At 43.2% G+C, this 21,644-nt stretch overlaps 1 protein-coding gene across 1 annotated transcript in view; it reads left to right on the top strand.

The window, feature by feature from the left end:
* The window catches only part of FCHO2 (FCH and mu domain containing endocytic adaptor 2), a 216,302-nt gene that overhangs the window by 30,781 nt on the left and 163,877 nt on the right, over nt 1-21,644 (top strand). Inside the window, exon 2 of the mRNA XM_073624347.1 lies at nt 17,413-17,504. Coding sequence (XP_073480448.1) covers nt 17,413-17,504 — 92 coding nt within the window. The remainder of the gene's footprint in view (nt 1-17,412; nt 17,505-21,644) is intronic.

The following is a 21,644-nucleotide window of genomic DNA, read 5'->3' as shown; positions in this document are numbered from 1 at the left end:
GATCCAAGGTGAAAAACCCTAAAGCTTTACAACCACTTTAAAGAGGTTGTATACCCGCTGCAATTTTTTTTTTTTTTTACCCCTGTAAAGCAAAAGCCATAATGAGCTAGTATGCACCGCATACTAGCTCATTATGAAATACTTACCTAAGAACGAGACGTTGGTATCTTACCAGGTCCACGCTGAGGTAGCTGACATGTTGCCTCGGCGTGTCTTCCGGGTATTGTGGCTCCAGCGCTGTGAGTGGCTGGAGCCGCGATGTCATCACTCCCGCGCATGAGCGCGGGAGGTTTCTTTCCCGGCAAGGTCCGGCAGTTGCCGGGCCTTTAGCCGAGAATCCCCTGTGCGCATGCGCCGCTGCAGTCAGCGGCTCATAGCAAGGGGAATATCTCCTAAACCGTACAGGTTTAGGAGATATTTTTTTTTCACCTACAGGTAAGCCTTATTATAGGCTTACCTGTAGGTAAAAGTTAAAAAAAAGAGTATACAACCACTTTAAGATTAAATGAGCTAGGCACTTAAATGAGTGAGAACCCAATAAAATCCCATTTTTCTTTTCTCTCTATTTGTATTGTTAGCTTGTGATCCATGAGCTCATAATAAGATCATCCTTAAATAGATCAAAACGTTGAAATCCTGTAATCCAGTTGTAAAACTTCCCATGCTATATTGGTTTATGCAGACGGTCTTCAGAAGCCGATGATGCAGATCCCTTTAATACAGATGTATCATTTTTTCCTTTATTACATTTATAGTCACTATAAAACACACATGCTTTCTTTTGTTGATTTCTCTTGCTTCTCCTGGTATTTATAAAGACCTCTCTAACGGTGGGATCCAGGTATTTTTTTTATTTTAATTCTAATGGTTCTTTTTTTAGCATCTTTTAAATTTTGTCAACTATTAAAGCAGACCTTGCATTTTCCTGTTTTATTTCTACTTTTAAAAACTCCAGCCCGCCCCCCCCCCCCCCCCCAAAAAAAAGATCTTTAGTCTGGGCCCACACAGCGCTGTGCACTTTATTCAGTCTGATTTCCTGAAATCCACGTTTATTATGGTGTTTTAGCCCTTTCCTAGCTGTTACTGTGCAGCGTGGCTCCTTCTAAAACACAGGAATAGTACAAATGTGCTGTGAAGGTTTAGCAGGTTGTGCCGTGATATCTTCTGTACTCTGTAGATTCTGAATATATGTAAGGAATTGTACGGGTTTCCATGACAGCCGAAGTGAGAATTCTGTCATGTATTTTACATCACCTTTGCCGGTTCAAGTGAGAGCATTAGCGGACTTCATTGGACAGGTATGCAAGCAGCTAGGAGAAAGCCTAGCAATGTGAGTGTTGCTTTGCTGCATGTCATTATTAACCAGGTAAAGGAGAACTTCACTTTTTGTAAAACTACTTTCAATTGAGGTCCCCTTCCAAAAAACTCACTCGCTGTGTGGATTTGCCCATTGTTGCATTGCCTTTGCAAAAAATAACCCCAACAATGTCCTGTACCTACTGCACCCATGTGCTGCTCTTCTCTGCCTTGGGCCATACTCATATCTGCCCTGTGCAAAGTACAGCCCTAGCTATTGGAATTAATGGGGCAAGTGTCCAGCATTTGCAATAGGCCAGGACTTTTTTTTTTTTTTTTTTTATGCAAAACTGAAAAGCATCCCATGGTGAAGACCATTGTAACCTAAATACTAGGGTTGCACCAATACCTTTTTTTTTTTTTTTTTTTTTATCAGAGAATACAAGTACCGATACTTTCTGTCAAGTATTTGCCAATAGAGGGTACCAATACTTTGCGGTGCGATTTGTGTCAATACAAAAATAATGGTGCAAATTGCACTGCAAAGAATCAAATGCGATTTGAACAGGAATGCGGTGCGATTCCTGTCTGAATTACATGCGATTGTGCCTGTTTTAATCATCAACCACATGAGTTGCTAAATGTTGTACTTTTATTAAATGTAACCATATTGCTACATTTAGAGGCGCCTCTCTTCTCTTTTATACTCTGTTGTGACGTGACGCTACTTGTATATTAAGACATCGCTTGTATATCAAGTCCAAATTTATAAAAAAAAATTTGCTTGTCTTTATATATAATGTCTATATATAATGTTTGGGGGTTTGAAGTAATTTTCGAGCAAAAAAACCTGTTTTAAACTTGTAAACATCAAATCTCAGAAAAAGGCTCGATCCTTAAGTGGTTAACCTGCTGGATGAACAAAAAAAAAACAATTAATCCTGTATGGCCTCCTCTAAGCCTAGAACACACTACAATTTTTTTTTTTTTTTTTTTTCGTTTAACCCAGCAGAGTTGAACGATAAAAAAACCTGACAGCTCAAGAAGAGCTGCTGTACTAACTATAACTGTACTAACTAATTTTTATATTGTGTTCTGACAAGGGGACGGTACCCCCTTCCCCCCCCCCCTGCTGGAACACTCTGGTCAGCATTTTAAACGCTGATCAAGAGCCGGTTGGCAGATCTTTTTCGGTCATGCCACGTCAACAGAAGCCGGCCCGGCTGCAGTACACACGGGCCGAATGTTGGCCGGTTTCTATTGAACTGGCCGATGCCGCCCAACATTTGGCCCATGTATACTAGGCTTCAGAACAAAGGTCTCCTTACTATGGCTCTCCAGTTCGGGAACTACAATTCCCATCATACCTAGTCATGTCTGTGAATGTCAGAGTTTTACAATGCCTCATGGGACGTGTAGTTGCGCAACAGCTGGAGGGCTGCAGTTTGGAGATCCCTGCTTTAGAAATGTATTGACTGGGTAGAGCCTTGGGGTTTATCCTTGACATTAGAGTTGCTGGCTGTATAGGACTGAGTGTACAAGGTTACAGGTCCTTAGCACATAAAAGAACTGGATTATGTTGTGTTTGCTTAAGCCCGTCTTCCTGCTCCATAATCTGACATTAATTAGTTTTACTCTGAGTACTCCGCCAGAGTCGTCTGCATACCAGAGGAGTGATGAGGAGGAAGTTGGGATTTTGAGGCATTTACAGTGATTTTTCCACATTTTGTATTCATTTTCATGTGCTTTCATTTATCATAGTTAAACATGCAGAGCAAAATGTAGCTTAAAGTGTATGTAAAGCCAAAATGTTTTTAATGGTTTTTTGTTTTTTTTTACACTTTGCATAACGTAAGGCAGCCTTTTTTAACCAGGGTGCCTTGGAATAATTCGTTAAAGTGGTTCTAAAGGCAGAATGTTTTTATCTTAATGCATTATGCATTAAGATAAAAAAAAAAACTTCTGTGTGCAGCAATCCCACTCAGCCCCCCTAGTACTTACCTGAGGCCCATCTCGATCCCGCAATGTTGCAGGAGAGCCTTGGCTGTCCAGGACTCTCCTTCCTGATTGGCTGAGTCACAGCAGTGGGCGCCTTTGGCAAAGTCAGTGAGCCAATGGGGGGAGGGGGGGCTGGGCCATTTCTCCATGTCTGAATGGGGACACAGAGCAGCGGCTCGGCTGCCCCCATAGCAAGCTGCTTGCTGTGGGGCCACTCAGTAGGAGGGAGGGACCAGGAGTGCCAGGGGAGGACATGGGCTGCTCTGTGCAAAACCACTACACAGAGCAGGTAAGTACACCATGCATACCTCCCAAAATTTTGAGATGGGAATGAGGGACACCTACTATCAAAAGTATGTACCACTACTATTCCTTTATATGTATAAAATGTACAAATACAGCAATTTAGAAATTGGATGAAAGGTTTAGCATCTTTTTGAAAGATAAAAAGTGCATTTTATATACAACTATATAGATCAGACCAAAATGAGGGGGGCAGTGGGACATTGCTCGAAATCAGGAACAGTTTGGAGCTATGTACCATGTTTGTTATTTTTAAACAAACAAAGCAAGACATTAAAGGATAAGTGCACCCTAACGCTAAAATCTCGACATCTATAGACATCCACGATCTAACACTAACCTATCTAACCCTGTAAAGAAGAAATCAGTATACATACCTTCTTTGAAGCCGATCCGACCCGATCCCAAACTGAGCTGTCGGCTTCGGCTTCGCTGTGTAGGTGGGTGCAGAGGACACAGCCGACAACGGAAGCCCTATAGTAAGACTATGGGTGACGTAACTCCCCATTCGCTTCACATCGGTTGTCAGCCATGTCCTCCTGCAGAGCTTCCACCACTGGAGATCGGAAAAGCCACAGACACAAAGCCACAGCTTTTCATTGTGTTTTGAGATTTGGTGTTTACAAGTTAAAATCAGGTTTTTTTGCTAGAAAATTACTTAGAACCCCAAACATTATATATATTTTTTTCTAACACCCTAGAGAATAAAATGGTGGTCGTTGCAATACTTTCTGTCACACTGTGTTTGCGCAGCGGTCTTACAAGCGCACTTTTAAAAAAAATGACAATTTGGAATTAAAAAATAAGACAACAGTAAAGTTAGCCAATTTTTTTTTTGTATTCTGAAAGATAATGTTACGCCGAGTAAATTGATACCCAACATATCACGCTTCAAAATTGCGCCCTCGTGGAATGGAGACAAACTTTTACCCTTAAAAATCTCAATAGACAATGTTTAAAAAAATTCTACAGGTTGCATGTTTTGAGTTTCAGAGGTGGTCTAGGGCTAGAATTATTGCTCTTGCTCTAACGATCGCGGCGATACCTCACGTGTGGTTTGAACACGGTTTTCATATGCGGGCGCTGCTCAAGTATGCGTTCGCTTCTGCACACAAGCTCGGCAGGAGGGGGCGCGTTATTATTTTTATTTTCTTATTTATTTTACTTTTTATTTTTACACTGTTCTTTTTAAAAAAAAAAAAAAAGTAACTTTTATTCCTATTACAAGGAATGTAAACATCCCTCGTAATAGAAAAAAAGTATGACAGGACCTCTTAAATATGAAATCTGAGGTCAGATCTCATATTTACACTAAAATGCAATAATAAAAAAAAAAAAATATTTAAAGAAAATGTCCCTTTAGGAGCTATGGGCAGAAGTGACGATTTGGAGCCGAGCGGGGGCCATCTTCCTCTCAGTCAGCTCCATACCACAGACCAAGAAGGATCCAATCGCCTCCGCTGCTACCAACGCTTCCGGTAAGCGGCGGAGGGCACCGGAGCGCTGCAGGAGGGGGCGGATCCCCTCCCGCCACCGATAAAAGTGATCTTGCGGCGAATCAGCCTCAGAGACCACTTTTATCTTTAAGCCGACCGCCCGCTGAAGAAGAGGAAACCGCCGGGGTTATGGCATCTAGCTGCTGCCTTAACACTGATATTCCTCTTCAAACAGCCAACGTATAACGATGGCAGGCGGTCGGCAAGTGGTTAAAGAGGACATCAGGCCCCTGCACAGCATCCTTGTTTGCCCCTCTCCTGCCCCTTTCTGTCAGTACGGGTCACATTAGCTGAGGGAGAAGAGAGACCCTGCATAATCCATCAGCTGATTGGAGGGAAGGGACACACCCCTTTTCACACAGCTCACAGAAACAGAGCTGAGACTGTCAGTCAGTTGGAGGTCCCTCCCCTGTCACCATGTTTCTCTTGGTGTCAGGAAAACTTGTCAGAAGTGATTCATGATGATAGCAGTAGATAGAAATGACACTTGTGGCTCAGCGCTGGCATTTTTTAAACATCCTGTGTGCACGAGGCCTAATGTCACGTACACACGATTGGATTTTCCAGCAGGAAATGTTGGATGTGAGCTTGTTGGCGGTAAGTCCGACTGTGTGTATGCTCCATCGGACATTTGTTGTCGGACTTTCCACCAACAAATGTTGACTAGCAGGTTCTCATATTTTCCGCCAACAAATGTTTGTTGTCGAAATTTCCGATCTTGTGTACACAAGTCCGTCGCACAAAAGTCCACGCATTCTTGATATCAAGGACGAGCCGGAAGCACTTGGTCTTGTAAAACTGGCGTTTGTAATGGAGATATCACATACGTCTTTTACGTCACTACGTTCGTAATTGGTGGTCAACATTTGTGTGACCGTGTGTATGCAAGATAAGTTGGAGCCAACACCCTTCTAACAAAAATCCACGGTTTTGTTGTCGAAAAGTCCGATCTTGTGTACGGGGCATTAGACTTTAGAACCACTCTAAAACACACATCTATGAGATGGCTTATACCTGTTACATAGTTAGTCAGGTTGAAAAAAAAAGTCCTTCTAGTTCAACCAATAAAAATAAATAAATAAAACCAGACAATCCCATATACACAATCCTTCACCCACAGTTGATCCAGAGGAATGCAAAAAACCCAGCAAAGCATAAAAAATTCCTTCCTGATTCCCCGAGAGGCAATTGGATTTTCCCTGGATCAACTTTACCTATAAATGTCAGTACCCTGTAATATTATGTACATTTAGGAAAGAATCCAGGCCTTTTTTAAAGCAATCTACTGAGCTGGCCATTAGAGCCCTTGCACACTAGGGCGGGGGGCGGCGTCGGCGGTAAAACGCCGCTATTATTAGCGGCGTTTTACCGTCGGTATGCGGCCGCTAGCGGGGCGGTTTTACCCCCCGCTAGCGGCCGAGAAAGGGTTAAATACCACCGCAAAGCGCCTCTGCAGAGGAGCTTTGCCGGCGGTATAGCCGCGCCGTTCCATTGATTTCAATGGGCAGGAGCGGTAAAGGAGCGGTATACACACCGCTCCGAAGATGCTGCTAGCAGGACTTTTTTTACCGTCCTGCCAGCGCATCGCTCCAGTGTGCAAGCCCTCGGGGCTTGCACACTGGAATGAAAGCAGCGGCACTTTCGGGGCGGTTTTCAGGCGCTATTATTAGCGCAATAGCGCCTGCAAACCGCCCCAGTGTGCAAGGGCTCTTAATCTCTTCTTCTCAAGAGTGAATAAATTCAGTTCCTCTAATCTTTCCTCATAGCTGAGCTTTCTCCATACCTCTTATCAGTTTGATTGCCCTTCTCTGCACTTTCTCCAGTTCCCCGATATTCTTTTTGAGAACTGGTGCCCAAAACTGAACTGCATATTCCAGATGAGGTCTTACTAATGATTTGTACAGGGGCAAAATTATATCTCTCTCTCTCTCTCAGGAGTCCATACAGTCAGGTCCATAAATATTGGGACATCGACACAATTCTAATCTTTTTGGCTCTTTACACCACCATAATGGATTTGAAATGAAATGAACAAGATGTGCTTTAACTGCAGACTTTCAGCTTTAATATGAGGGTATTTTCATCCAAATCAGGTCAACGGTGTAGGAATTACAACAGTTTGTATATGTGCCTCCCACTTTTTAAGGGACCAAAAGTAATGGGACAGATTAACAATCATCCATCAAACTTTCACTTTTTAATACTTGGTTCCAAATCCTTTGCAGTCAATTACAGCCTGAAGTCTGGAATGCATAGACATCATCAGATGCTGGGTTACATCCCTGGTCATGCTCTGCCAGGCCTCTACTGCAACTGTCTTCAGTTCCTGCTTGTTCTTGGGGCATTTTCCCTTCAGTTTTGTCTTCAGCAAGTGAAATGCATGCTCAATCGGATTCAGGTCAGGTGATTGACTTGGCCATTGCATAACATTCCACTTCTTTCCCTTAAAAAACTCTTTGGTTGCTTTCGTATTATGCTTCGAGTCATTGTCCATCTGCACCGTGGAGTGCCATCCAATGAGTTCTGAAGCATTTTGCTGAATATGAGCAGATAATATTGCCCGAAACACTTCAGAATTCATCCTGCTGCTTTTGTCAGCAGTCACATCATCAATAAATACAAGAGAACCAGTTCCATTGGCAGCCATACATGTCCACGCCATGACACTACCACCACCATGCTTCACTGATGAGGTGGTATGCTTTGGATCATGAGCAGTTCCTTTCCTTCTCCATAGTCTTCTCTTCCCATCACTGGTACAAGTTGATCTTGGTCTCATCTGTCCATAGGATGTTGTTCCAGAACTGTGAAGGCTTTTTTAGATGTTGTTTGGCAAACTCTAATCTGGCCTTCCTGTTTTTGAGACTCACCAATGGTTTACATCTTGTGGTGAACCCTCTGTATTCACTCTGGTGAAGTCTTCTCTTGATTGTTGACTTTGACACACATACACCTACCTCCCGGAGAGTGTTCTTGATCTGGCCAACTGTTGTGAAGGGTGTTTTCTTCACCAGGGAAAGAATTCTTCGGTCATCCACCACAGTTGTTTTCCGTGGTCTTCCGGGTCTTTTGGTGTTGCTGAGCTCACAGGTGCGTTCTTTCTTTTTAAGGATGTTCCAAACAGTTGATTTGGCCACACCTAATGTTTTTACTATCTCTCTGATGGGTTTGTTTTGTTTTTTCAGCCTAATGATGGCTTGCTTCACTGATAGTGACAGCTCTTTGGATCTCATATTGAGAGTTGACAGCAACAGATTCCAAATGCAAATAGCACACTTGAAATTAACTCTGGACCTTTTATTTGCTCCTTGTAAATGGGATAATGGGGGAATAACACACACCTGGCCATGGAACAGCTGAGCAGCCAATTGTCCCATTACTTTTGGTCCCTTAAAAAGTGGGAGGCACATATACAAACTGTTGTAATTCCTACACCGTTCAGCAGATTTGGATGTAAATACCCTCAAATTAAAGCTGCAGTTAAAGCACATCTTATTTGTTTCATTTCAAATCCATTGTGGTGGTGTATAGAGCCAAAAAGATTAGAATTGTGTCGATGTCCCAATATTTATGGACCTGACTGTACCTCTCAATACAAGAAAGGACTTTGCAGCTTGGCATTGCATGCTATTATTGAGCTTATGATCTGCCAAAACCCCCAGATCCTTCTCCACTACGGATCCCCCCAGTTGTACTCCCCCTAGTATGTATGATTCATGCATATTCTTAGCCCCCAAGTGCATAACTTTACATTTATCAACATGAAACCTCATTTGCCACTTAGTTGCCCATTTAAACAGAGCATTGAGGTCGGCTTGTAAATTGGAGACATCATGTAAGGACGTTATTCCGCTTTATAGCTTGGTGTCATCTGCAAAGACAGAAATAGTACTTTTATTCCCAGACCCAATATCATTTATAAGGATATTAAAAAGAGTCCCAGCACTGAACCTTGGGGTACACCACTGATAACCTTAGACCATTCAGAGTAAGAGTCATTAACCACTACTCTCTGAATTCTGTCTTTTAGCCAGTTTTTTATCCATTTACAAACTGATCTTTCCAAGCCTGTAGACTTTACCTTAGGCCCCTTTCACACTTGTCCTGCGACTTGGGACTGCAAAGTCATATGACAAGTCGTTTCCCATGATTTCCAATGGTAACCATTCATATATGTGCGACTTCAAAGTAGTCCTTGTACTACTTTGGTCCGACTTTCATGCGAGTTGAGGTCCATAGACCTCAAGTTTACACAGGCATTCCCTAAAATTGCGGCCGCAAAATCACGCGACTTTTAAGTGGAGGCAGTGTGAAAGGAGTCTTACACATTAGCCGTGTGGGGAACTGTGTCAAACGCTTTCTAACAGAGAGCATCCCAAGGTATTTTTTTATATACTGTATAGGTATAGATTCTATGCAGAATGAATAGCTGTCAGAATAGAAATGATAAACAGAAACTTGTTATAGGAAGCGTCTCCATTAACTTGCCATTGTTAACAAAGCTTTAGATTTTATGTTCTGTTTTCTTTGACTTTTCTGTTATTTGTGAGTGGTTCTCATACAAAGAAACTGATGGAATTTGTAGCACCAGACTGAATAAAGAACCAAGAAGGTTTACTTTGACGCTTGAATTGTCTTTAACACAAGCTTATCCACACTTCTAAATCAGCTGCACAGTGGACTTTGGTTGAAGACAAAATTCTTTATTTCTCTTTATTCTCCCATATCACGTAGGCTTATAGCATGGTGTTTTCAAAGGATTGTATTATAGTCCTTACTTTAAGTGGTGCTGCATGAGAAGCAAAAGATTGTGGCTTTCATTGCCCTGTGATTGGGGAGGGACCTAGACAGCAGATTTAGATGACGGTATCTTGCTTTACAAGGTTAGGGGTAAAACTGCAGGATGGATAAGAAGGGGGTTAATATTTTTCTGGTGATTTTGCCATGAAGGTCCTTGTAGAGGCACTTCCTGTTAGAAGATGGCAAAGTTTTGTCTCTGTCTCCGAGTTGTCAGCCTGTCACATTGTGTTATGTGGATGGCTAAAAGTGGTTGTTGCAACACACATCATATAGGTGTGGTCCACTGTTGTCACTCTAGGAAACCCTCTGACAGTGGTTCTCAACCCCTCTAGTGCCATGACCCCTTGATAAAATTTCCCAAGTTGTGGGGACCCCTAACAGTAAAATTATTTTCGTAGCGTGGGTTGTCAGCACCCAAGGCAAGACAAGTAATTTGCGCCCCTAACCCATGGACATTTAGTGCTCTCTGAGTCCCTTCCACTCGTACAGTATTAAAACCCCTTATGGTACATTTTAGGATGTACCACTCCTTTCTTTTTCTTTTCCTTTCTTTCCCTTTTATCACTCTCTATCCTAATTTCTTGTTTTTTTTTTCCCCATCCCTCTCTCTAGCCATCTTTCTTGTTATTTCTCTTATTCTTTCTCTCCCTTTTTCTTTGTTCCTCCCCCTCTTTTCCTCTCCCTTTGTTCCTCCCTTTCTATTTTTATTCCTTCTCTTACTCCTTGGTGGGGGGGAACGGGATGAGTGGCAGTGCTGGGGGGAGTTCTGATCAGCCAACTTAGGTGCTCTTGATCAAGGTCATCTGCTGATCTGAGAACTGTAGTGGGGACCTTTAATGGCAACAATAATCACAGGTAGCGTTACTCACTGTGTCTACAACTGTGTGGTGTCTCGTAGCAGTGACACCTATGCCAAAATCAGTTGATAGGGTCTCCTCCAGCCCCTCCCACCTCACATTCCTCACCAGTCAGCTGACCTCTAGTCTCTGCCCCCCAGCCATGCCATGAACTGAATGGGCGGCTGCGAAGAGGCTGAGTGGGTGGCCGTGGGCTCCAAGAACAGCCCTGCTGGGCGGCTGGAAGATTGGTACAGGCTTCAGGAACAACCCAGGAATCAGTGACCCTTGGCAAATCATCATTCAACCCCCAGGTTGAGAACCACTGCTCTGAGAAATGCTATGCAGCTATCACCGGAGTGCATCCATCTAAACAGGAAGTAGCTGCAAGGAGGATGCAGAAGATTAGCAACAACACTGAAATGTAGCAAGGGAGGAAAGCCAGTTGTTTATGATACTTGGTACTTTAGAAAACAAACTCCATTTGCATTTGCATCTACTATAATTTGGGGTAGACCTGTCTGAACCCATTTTATATTCTTGACATCCATATGTACCCAACTTAAAGTGGAACTAAACCCTCCTAACTTTTATGGCCACGGAAGCTGCCATCTTAGCCTCTCTTTGAACATCAGTTGCAATGGTTTTGCACATGTGACCAGCTATGAGTTCAGCCATTTGTTGAATTGACAGTTCAGTTGAGCACACAAGTACTTGTGACAGTAATAATTCATGGCATACCCTGAATGTATTTGTTTTGGGAAACTGTTACTTTTTGCTAGGTTTAGTTCCACTTTAGGCTGGCCATTAATGGGTTGTTTTGTTTTTTCATCAACAAAAGTTTTCCAGGTTTCTCATTTTATAGAAGTCAATATGTTAATTGACTTTTGTTGAACAGGGATGCCCACACACATGGATCAAAATACCTGCTAAACTGGCTGAATCTCGATTCATCTATGGCCAGCTTTACATTATATTTACATTTGTGCGTTGCGGGAACCAACGCCATTCCTGTGCGGGTTCCCACATCGCACCGACAGTTCACACTGGCATCTGTGAACCACTGCGGGGGTCAATGTAAATTTTTAATGACACTTCCAGATTGGATCGCAGTGCGAACTGTGAAATAGTGCAGGAATTGGATCACATAGGTGCACACCCATGCGATCCGATTCCAGTGCGGATCAAAAAAGGGGTCCTGCACCGTTTTGGTGCAAATGCGATGCGATTTCAGCCATACAGTTTGTATGGCTGTATTTGCATATCGTGATCTGCACAGCAATACAGTGCGAATCACATGCGATATCTGTGATCCCACAAGTGTGAGCCCAGCCTTAGGCCTCATGCACACAGGATGTAAAAATAACGTTATGAAAACGCCAGTATTTTTGCAGTGATTTTTTAAAACTTTTTTCAGCTTTTTTCGACGTTTTTGCAATAGCGTTTTTTACCGTTTATTAGCGGGTTTTTTTAAAAAAAAAAATTTTTTTTTTTCAATGGATCAAAAACCTTAAAAAACGTTGGTGAATGACGTTTTTGAGAGTTTATCAGCATTAGAGCGTTTTTACAGCTGAAAAACGTCTCTCAGAACCCACTGGTCCTGGAGTTTTTGTACAGCTTAAAAACGCCTATGCCATTTACAGCTCAAAAACGCCTTTTTAAGCTGCAAAAAACGCTCAAAAAAGCAGCTGTAAAAATGTCCGTGTGCATGAGGCTTAAGGCCCCTTTCACACTGGGGCGGTGGGGGCGTCGGCGGTAAAACAGCGCTATTTTTGCAGTGGTATTCGGCCGCCAGCGGTGCGGTTTTAACCCCCGCTGGCGGCCGAAAAAGGGTTAAAACCGCTCGCATAGCGCAGCTATAGCCGCGGTATTGCCGTGGTATAGCCGCGCTGCCCCATTGATTTCAATGGGCAGGAGCGGTTTAGGAACGGTGAATACACCGCTCCAAAGATGCGGCTTGCAGGAGTTTTTTTTCTTCTCCTGCCAGCGCACCGCTCCAGTGTGAAAGCCCTCGGGCTTTCACACTGAACAAACAGTAGAGGCTGTTTTGGGTCGGTTTGCAGGCGGTATTTTTAGCGCAATAACGCCTGCAAACCGCCCCAGTGTGAAAGGGCTCTAAGTGTTGGACACTGGAGAACTGAGGAAACCTCCTGCTTGGTTATGTTTTACCAGATGAAACCTTCAGCTTAGGTATTGCTGCCGAAATGACCATGCCTTGGTATTCTAATAACTGGTCATGCTTTAGTCTGGGTTTTCACACTCATTTTCAGTTTAAAATGGTTTATTTCTTATCACTGGGGAGAATGTTTCTCATTTCTGGAGAAAGATATGTTCTTTGGGAACGTTTGCTTATTCATCCTGTGGCCGGTTTGATTACAGATGCTGAGCACTAGATAAACCCTTCTAATACCTACAGGCTGCCTGCAGTGACATGGTTATTCTGTCTAGCCATTCTGTTAGAAGAAAAACTATGTTGTTGGTAAAAAAACAAGTTTTATCATAATTATAGCTAAAGTTGAATATGCTTATGTTTTATAGATTGAGTGAAGGTAAGGCTGAAGTTTAAATTTTAAGGTGACCATAGATTATGCGATTTATTTATTTATTTTTTCCTGCAACCATGAGTTACAGGAAAGAAAATCGCTAAAGCCTTTAGTTATACTTTCATTTCCCTACACAACTGCTTTTGTAGTTCCCGGGGTCAGGAGCAAAGGGGAATACTGTAGAGCAGGGATATGCAATTAGCGGACCTCCAGCTGTTGCAAAACTACAAGTCCCATCATGCTCTGCCTCTGGGTGTCATGCTTGTGGCTGTCAGTGTTGCTATGCCTCATGGGACTTGTAGTTCTGCAACAGCTGGAGGTTCGCTAATTGCATATCCCTGCTGTAGAGTGTTAATTGAGTGACACCTCTGCGTCTGACACTGACATGACATCCAAGATGGCGGCACTAAGTGGCAGTATCAGGGCTTTTTGATGTCTACACAAAGGAAGCTTTAACAGGTAAATAACATGCCTAATATACATTAAACACACATACATTCTTATTCGATCATTGTTGAATTGCGTGTTCTGCTGACGGGATCTATTTACGTATGCACACCCTACTGCAGTTGAGCATACCTGTTAACTCTGTGACTGCTTATGAAATGTCCTAAATGTTATGGCAATAAAAGGGCTAAAACAAGTTCCTGGCAACCTTGTGCTTGTTTTAGTTTTTACAGCAGGCTTTTGGCTTTCTGGTAAAAGTCATCTGGTTGGCTTCAGAGCTTTCAGAACCTGGTGTCCCTGGCCATTAAAGTAAGGAGTTCAAACACCGTTTGTGCTTGAATGTCTTGACTGGCATGTAGAGGAGGCATTATCTGTCTTAACAGACTTGTGATGCCTACCCAGAAGAATCTGTCACTTCATATTTGCTGTCAAGTAGGTTATCAGCTCAATTGTAACAGTTGAGAAAAAAGTGAGAAAAAATAAAGCCTTATGGGTATCCCCGCATGTGGCGGAGTGATAGAAAATAATTCTATGACCAGTACTTATGGTTAACTTCAAAATGATAACCTGTAAAGTTGGTTAAATCAATGCCCAATACCCAATTTTGGGTATTGTATTTTTTCATCGTTTTGCTGATGTACACAGTTTTATTGGTTGATGTGTTTGGTATTAAGACCCCTTTCACACTGGGGCGCTATGCAGGCCCTACAGCACTAAAAATAGCACCCGCAAAGCGCCCTGATAGAGCCGCTGCTGTGTCTCCAATGTGAAAGCCCCAAGGGCTTTTACACTGGAGCGGTGTGCTGGCAGGATGCTAAAAAAAGTCCTATTAGCAGCATCTTTGGAGAGGTGAAGGAGTGGTGTATACACCGCTCCTTCACCGCTTCTGCCCATTGAAATCAGTGGGGCAGCGCGGCTATACCTCCGGCATATCGCTGCAGCAGCAGCGCTTTGCGGTGATTTTAACCCTTTCTCGGCCGCTAGCAGGGGGGTAAAACCGCCCCGCTAGCGAGCGAATACCGCTGCTAAAACAACGGTAAATCGATGCTAAAAATAGCGCCGTTATGCCGCCCCAGCCCCAGTGTGTAAGGGGCCAATTTTTTAAAAATGTGGGATTTTTTTTTTGTTGCAAAAGTGGTGTTTGTTTTTTTTTCTGAAACTAAAGCTTGAACAGTTGTGCAATATTTTCCAAGATAAAAATTTTCAGCTACCAAACATCCGTCTGCTTTCACAAGTTATATAGTTTTATAATATTTCTGTGTATTAAGCGATCTGCAAACCTAAAATGTGCATTTTTAACATGTATCTGAAAAAAATTAGCTCTTGCCACACTTTTTTTGTAAACGGGAGCGTAAATGCAGTTTGAGTCAGCAGGGTGGACTGGCCTTGGCCTCCAAATTGACGGGATGTACTAGTAAGTTTATACTCCTGTCTTTTATGTGAATTAATTTCCTGGCTTGCATCATGATACAAACACTTTAATGTTAAAGGGGTTAAAATGGTTGTAAAGGCAGAAGGTTTTTTATCTTAACACATTCTATGCATTAACCACTTTAAGACCGGGCCTATTTTTCAAACTTAAATTTTAAAATCATTTTTTTTTGCTAGAAAATTACTTAGAACCCCCCAAAGTTATATATTTTTTTCTAATACCCTAGAGAATAAAATGGCGGTCATTGCAATACTTTTTTGGCAAACCGTATTTGCGCAGCAGTCTTACGAGCGCACTTTTTTTGGAAAAAATGCACTTTTTTTACTTAAAAAATAAGACAACAGTAAAGTTAGCCCAATTTTTTTTATATTGTGAAAGATAATGTTACGCCGCGTAAATTGATACCCAACATGTCACGCTTCAAAGTTGCACCCACTCGTGGAATGGCGACAAACTTTTACACTTAAAAATCTCCATATGCGATGTTCTACCGGTTGCATGTTTTGAGTTATAGAGGAGCTCTAGGGCTAGAATTATTGCTCTCACTCTAATGATCGTGACGATACCACACATGTGTGGTTTGAACACAGTATTCATATGCAGGCGCTACTCACGTATCACTTCTGCACACGAGCTCGGCGGGACGGGACACGGTTAAAATGTGTTTTTTTTTTTTTTTTCATATTTATTTTACCTTTAATAGAAAAAAAGCATGACAGGACCTCTTAAATATGAGATCTGGGGTCAAAAAGACCTCAGATCTCATATTTACTCTAAAATGCAATAAAATAAATTAATTAAAAGGCATTTTGGGAAAAAAAAAATGTTGCTTTAAGAGCTATGGGCAGAAGTGACGGTTTGGCGTTGCTTCCGCCCTGCAATTATATGGAGACGGCGGGGGGCCATCTTCCCCTCACTCAGCTCCATACCTAACAGGACACAGGATCTGATCACTTCTGCCGGCGGCTGCGGTAAGCGGCGGAGGTCACCGGAGTGCGGCGGGAGGGGGTCCCTCTCCCGCTGCCGTTAAAGGTGATCTTGCGGTGAATCCGTCGCAGGGACCACGTTTATCTGAAAGCGGATCGCCCGCTGAAGAAGATGATACCGGGGTTATGATAGCTAACTGCTGCCATAACCAGGATATCCATCTTCAAAGAGCCGAGGTATAACAAAAGCCGGCGGTCCTTAAGTGGTTAATATACCAAGTCTTCTGTGTGCAGCAGCCTCCCTAATACTTACCTGAGCCCCATCTCTATCTAGCAATGTCCACGAGTCCGTCGGCCATCCGGGACTCTCCCTCTTGATTGGCTGAGACACAGCAGTGGTGCCATTGGCTCCTGCTGCCGTCAATCAAAGTCAGTTAGCTAATCAGGAGAGAGAGAGAGGGGGGTGAACCGTAGCTCAGTGTCTGAATGGACACACGAGCTCGACTCAGGTGCCCCCATAGCAAGCTGCTTGCTGTGGGGGCACTCAACAGGAGGAAGGGGCCAAGAGCTCTTAAGAGAGACCCCACAAGAGGAGGATTTAGGCTGCCCTGTGCAAATTCACTGTACAGAGCAGATAAGTGTAACATGTTTGTTATTTAAAAAAAACAAGACTTTACAATCACTTTAAGATGAAAAGCCTTCTGTGTGCAGCAGCCTCCCTCAGCCCCCCTAATGCTTACCTGTCTTACCTGTTAGCTGTCTGAATGGACACATGGAGCTGTAGCTTGGCTCAGGTGCCCTCATAGCAAGCTGTTGGAGGGGCCAAGAGCAGGGAAGAGGAACCCAAGAAGCACAGAGCAGGTAAGTATAACATGTTTATTATTTAAGAAAAAAAAAGACTTTAAAATCACTTTAAATCTTACCTGTCCCACTGCCCATGCTTCTGATCTTGGCTCTCTTATTATGCTGGCATCTTTAGTATTCGGCACTTCTGGGACTGTCGGGTGCCTTTGTCCCCCATGTACTGCAGTGATGTAACAAGTGGTGGATGGAACCACATCATGCAGTGGGGGAAATAAGCATCTGACATTAATGGACATGGGTTAAATGCTGAAGATCCTTAAGGCAGTAGCTCTGCAAGCGAAAATAAGATTGATGGCACAGGTGATAGAACAGGTAATACTTCTCTTCTTTCGCAAGGTGATATTTTATTTTTCTGGGTCACATTGTGGCTTTAATAATTCTATTTACTTTTTATGCCATGCATTCCATCTGTTACTCTTAAGGATTGTTTATGCCTTACTGTAATAAAATTTACCATTTTTTTTTTTGTAGGGGGAGAAGAATAATGGCTTCGATGTGCTATATCACAATATGAAACATGGCCAGATATCAACAAAGGAGCTCTCAGAATTTATACGGGAAAGGTGCTGTCTTCTCTTCTTTTTTGTGCATTGTAAAGTGTATATTTTTGTGTGACTTGTAAAGTATGTGTTAAAAAATTGCATTTATACTGTTTGTGCTGTGCCAGCTGCCTTTAAAGCATCCAAGGCAGCCTTGTAATGTCTGTTTGTGTTATAGCAGTCTGCAGCTGCCTTCTTTACAAGTCCTGTCATCTCCCACCTCTGAATAACTGTAATAAGCAGAACACCTGCCTTTCAGTTGATGACTGATGCATCCATGGTGGTGGATTACTGGCTAGGTATGATCAGGTGTTTCTGAAAAGGAAGCTGTAGCAGGTACATCATTTATCACAATGTCGCCCACCTGATTCTCATAGGTAAAGCAAGCAGGTTCAGTGTTAGCTTAAAAAAACCTCAGTGGAGCTTATTTACATACAGATGGGACAGTTAGGTGTAAATTGCACTTTCCTCCATGGCATCCTTGGAGACATCAGGTGGTATATCATTTTGGTTTCTCTGCATCACTTGGGCCCCTTTCACACGAGAGGTCCAATCGGGTCCAGCAGTCTGTTTTACAGCTGGACACGATCGGACCCTCCATTCTTCTCTATGGAGCACCAGATGAAAACAGACTTGTATCCGTTTACACCCGGCTACCTCCGGATCTGATCTGGCAAAAAAAATGGAAGGGGATCCATTGCCCTTCATCTGGCCGTATAAGAGGGCAGAAGAAGAGAATCCCTGGTGCCGCACATTCACGAGGTTGTGTGATAATGAGAGAGACTACCTCAGCCTGGGCTCCTACTAGGTCACGCCTTTAACGCATTTCACTCTGCATCCTGGAGCTTAGTCATAGGGATCAGAGGGCAGTGGAGTGTAAACAGACAGCCAGTCCATTTGTGTCTGGCTGCCCATAGAGCAGAGCGGGCTGTATACGTATGCAGAGCGGACACGAACCTGAGCTCTGCTCAGCAGCAGCTCAGCTCCTTTGCTGAGCAAAACCTGATCCGGCCCATGAGTGCTACTCTGCAGCTTACTTGAAAGCCTGGATATACCTGGATAGGGCAGAGTGATGTTTGGGGACCAGAACTTTGCCAAGATGTATTGATAATATGCTCTGTGAAGTTACCATTTCATTGTGTATGTTGCATACCACTAAATAAAAAAAAAAAATGCAGCTAACTTCAGATGACTGGACACTAGCACACAATTTGCTAGGGCTGCCTTCAGAGCACACCATATATAACCTTACTCACTCTGTGAAACTCCAGTTTTTCGCTGACGTCCTACGGCGCTAGACCTTTTCTTCTCTGAAGAATTATTTTTCTTTTTTTTTTTTTTTCAAATTTTTTATTTAAAGAATGGATACAAGACACACGAAATACAACATCTCAAAATCATACATGAACTAGATATCATACATTAGGGTGAACGTAGACCAACATCATGACTTAACTATGAGAAAATTTTTTTTTTACAATAGTATGGAGAATACAGTGATCTTAGACATTAGGACTGTTTCCGGCCATGACCCCAGTTGGAACAAAAGGGCAACCTAATCCTAGGCCGTACTTCAGCTGACGAGAGGTTCCGTGAGTCCTGCTCCTATTTTCAGGTTTAGTGAGAGAATAGGACCGTTTAGGTCACGGGGCACCAATAATTACCCCGATCGACCACAACAGCCCTAAGAGAAACAGAGGCCAGAAAGGAAAAAGAAAAGGAAAGAATAGTGAGAAAAAAAAAGAGGAACATAGAAGAGGGGGTTGGAGAAGGGAGTAGGGAAGAGGGGTAGAGGGGGGGACATGGTACACCGAGGCCGCATGCGCGCTTCTTGTGAGTCAAAGAATAATGTGGCAAAGTCAAATTACTTCTGTAAACCTATACAGCTATCCAGTTTAATACAATATAAAACAGTGGACCAACATTAGTCAGTAGCATCCTTCCCCAGGAGAGTCTGGCCTTCCTCCGAAAAGAAGAAGACATTCCAGATGGACCATTTTTTGGTAAAGCGTTCATTTTGGTGGTGGGCCGAGAGGATTAGATCCTCCATTTTCTTGATTTCTTCTACTTTCCTAATCCATAAACTTATAGGGGGAGGTTGTGTGGACTTCCAGTACAAGGGGATGCAGGCCTTCGCTGCGTCAAGTAGATGGGGTATTAATGATCGTTTGTATGCTTTCTGGGATTTGTCAGACGCGTGCAGCAGAAAGAGAGCTGGGTCATCCTGAACCTGGTATTCAGTAAATTTCTGCAACGTCTGTTGGATGGTTTTCCAAAACTCCTCCAACAGAGGGCAAGACCAGAAAATGTGGAGAATCGTTCCACATTCTCTCTGACATCTCCAGCACAGGTCCGTGACATCGGAGAATATCTTTTGTAACTTTGCCGGGGTGTTGTACCACCTAGTGACTATTTTGTAGTTGGTCTCTTGTGTCTTCGAACAAATTGAAGATTTAAAAGTAAAATGGAGAATGTTCTGCCTTTGTCGTGTTGTAAAAGTACACTGAAGATCCCTTTCCCATTTATCTAGACAACTGAGACGGTGACCATCTAAAGGAGTGATCAGCAATTGATAGATGGTCGATAACGCGCGAGGCATAGCGCCTTTTTCTGAGCAGTAGGTCTCTAGGGTGGTTAGATTCTGGTCAGGGCTATTTGGTAGGGGTAGTGTTTTAAGGAAGTGACAGAGCTGTTGTGCTCTCCAAAAATCTAGACGAAAAGGGCCGTTCGTATCCATGAGTTCTGTCAGTGATGGCCATTTACCATTAACCATAAAGTGGGAGGTTTGGAAATAACCGGCTGTTCTCATTGCCCGGAAAACCGGGTCTGTGTGACCCGGAGCAAACTCTGGGTTTCCTAGTACCAGGCGCAGAGGGGACTTTAACGGCACCAGGACAGCGCGTGTGAAGAGTGTCGAGCACAGTTGTGTAGTGGTACCTATCAGGGGATGATTTTTCACGACTCTTGGTAGTGAATTATGGCACCAAGGAGCCCTGTCTAGTGGGATCGCACACTGGGCCTGTTCTAAACGAGTCCAAAGTTTCATGGATTGATGTCGGTTCCAGTCGATAAGTCTTGTTAGGTGCGTTGCTTGGTGGTACTTACGAAGGTCTGGTACCGCTAGTCCCCCGTATTGCTTAGGTAACATAATCTGTCGTCTGTTTAGTCGTGGTCTTTTATGGGCCCAAATAAAGTCAAAGAATACTGCTCTGACCTGATCAAAGTAACTAGAAGGAATCTGGATCGGGAGTGCTTGGAGAAGGTAAAGGAACTTGGGTAAGATGCACATCTTGAGAATATTGCATCTCCCGAACGGAGACCTGTTTGCCATTTGGCGAGAAGAGCTCTAACTTTTGTCAGCAAAGGGGGGAAGTTCAGAGGGAAAAGCTGTGAGAATTTGGAGGGGATATATGTACCAAGGTATTTCAAGGCCGAGGTTGTCCATCGAAGTTTGAAACTGGATTGGAGGTTTGTGAGGTGTTGTGTGGGAATTCCTATACTCATAGCCTCGGGCTTATTGAAATTAATCTTCAGGTTTGAAAGCTCACCATACTTTTTAAATTCTTTTAAGAGATTTGGAAGAGAGACCAATGGGTTGGTAAGGGAGAACAACATGTCATCCGCGTACGCGGCAATCTTCTGATGTGATTCTCCCACAACCACCCCAGTGATGTCCGGGTTGGCTCTCACAGTACGTAGAAATGGTTCCAATGACAGGGCGAAAAGGAGCGGGGATAGGGGGCATCCCTGGCGTGTACTGTTCTTAATCTCAAAAGGAATGTTCTTAATCTCAACCCGGACACGTGCCGTAGGGTCCCCATACAACGACTTAATCCAACATAACATTTTGTTGCCCAGGCCCACATATTCCAGAACAGCTGTCATAAATTGCCAATTCACCCTGTCAAAGGCCTTCTCCGTGTCCGTGCTTAAGAAAATACAAGGGATTTTATCTTTGTTGACCACGTGTAGGAGGTTCAGAACTTTAATGGTGTTGTCCCTAGCCTCCCTAGTTGGGACAAAACCAACTTGGTCTAAGTGGATAAAGGAAGGGAGGTGAAGTTGGATCCTAGTAGAAAGTATTTTTGTGAAAATTTTTAGGTCGGTATTTAGGAGGGAAATTGGTCTATAACTTCCACACAGGGTTGGGTCTTTCCCTTCCTT

Source organism: Aquarana catesbeiana, linkage group LG01 (assembly GCF_042186555.1).
Source record: "Aquarana catesbeiana isolate 2022-GZ linkage group LG01, ASM4218655v1, whole genome shotgun sequence".
Taxonomy (NCBI): Eukaryota; Metazoa; Chordata; class Amphibia; order Anura; family Ranidae; genus Aquarana; species Aquarana catesbeiana.
Note: the sequence above shows the minus strand (reverse complement) of the source record. Positions and strands in the feature narration are given on the sequence as shown.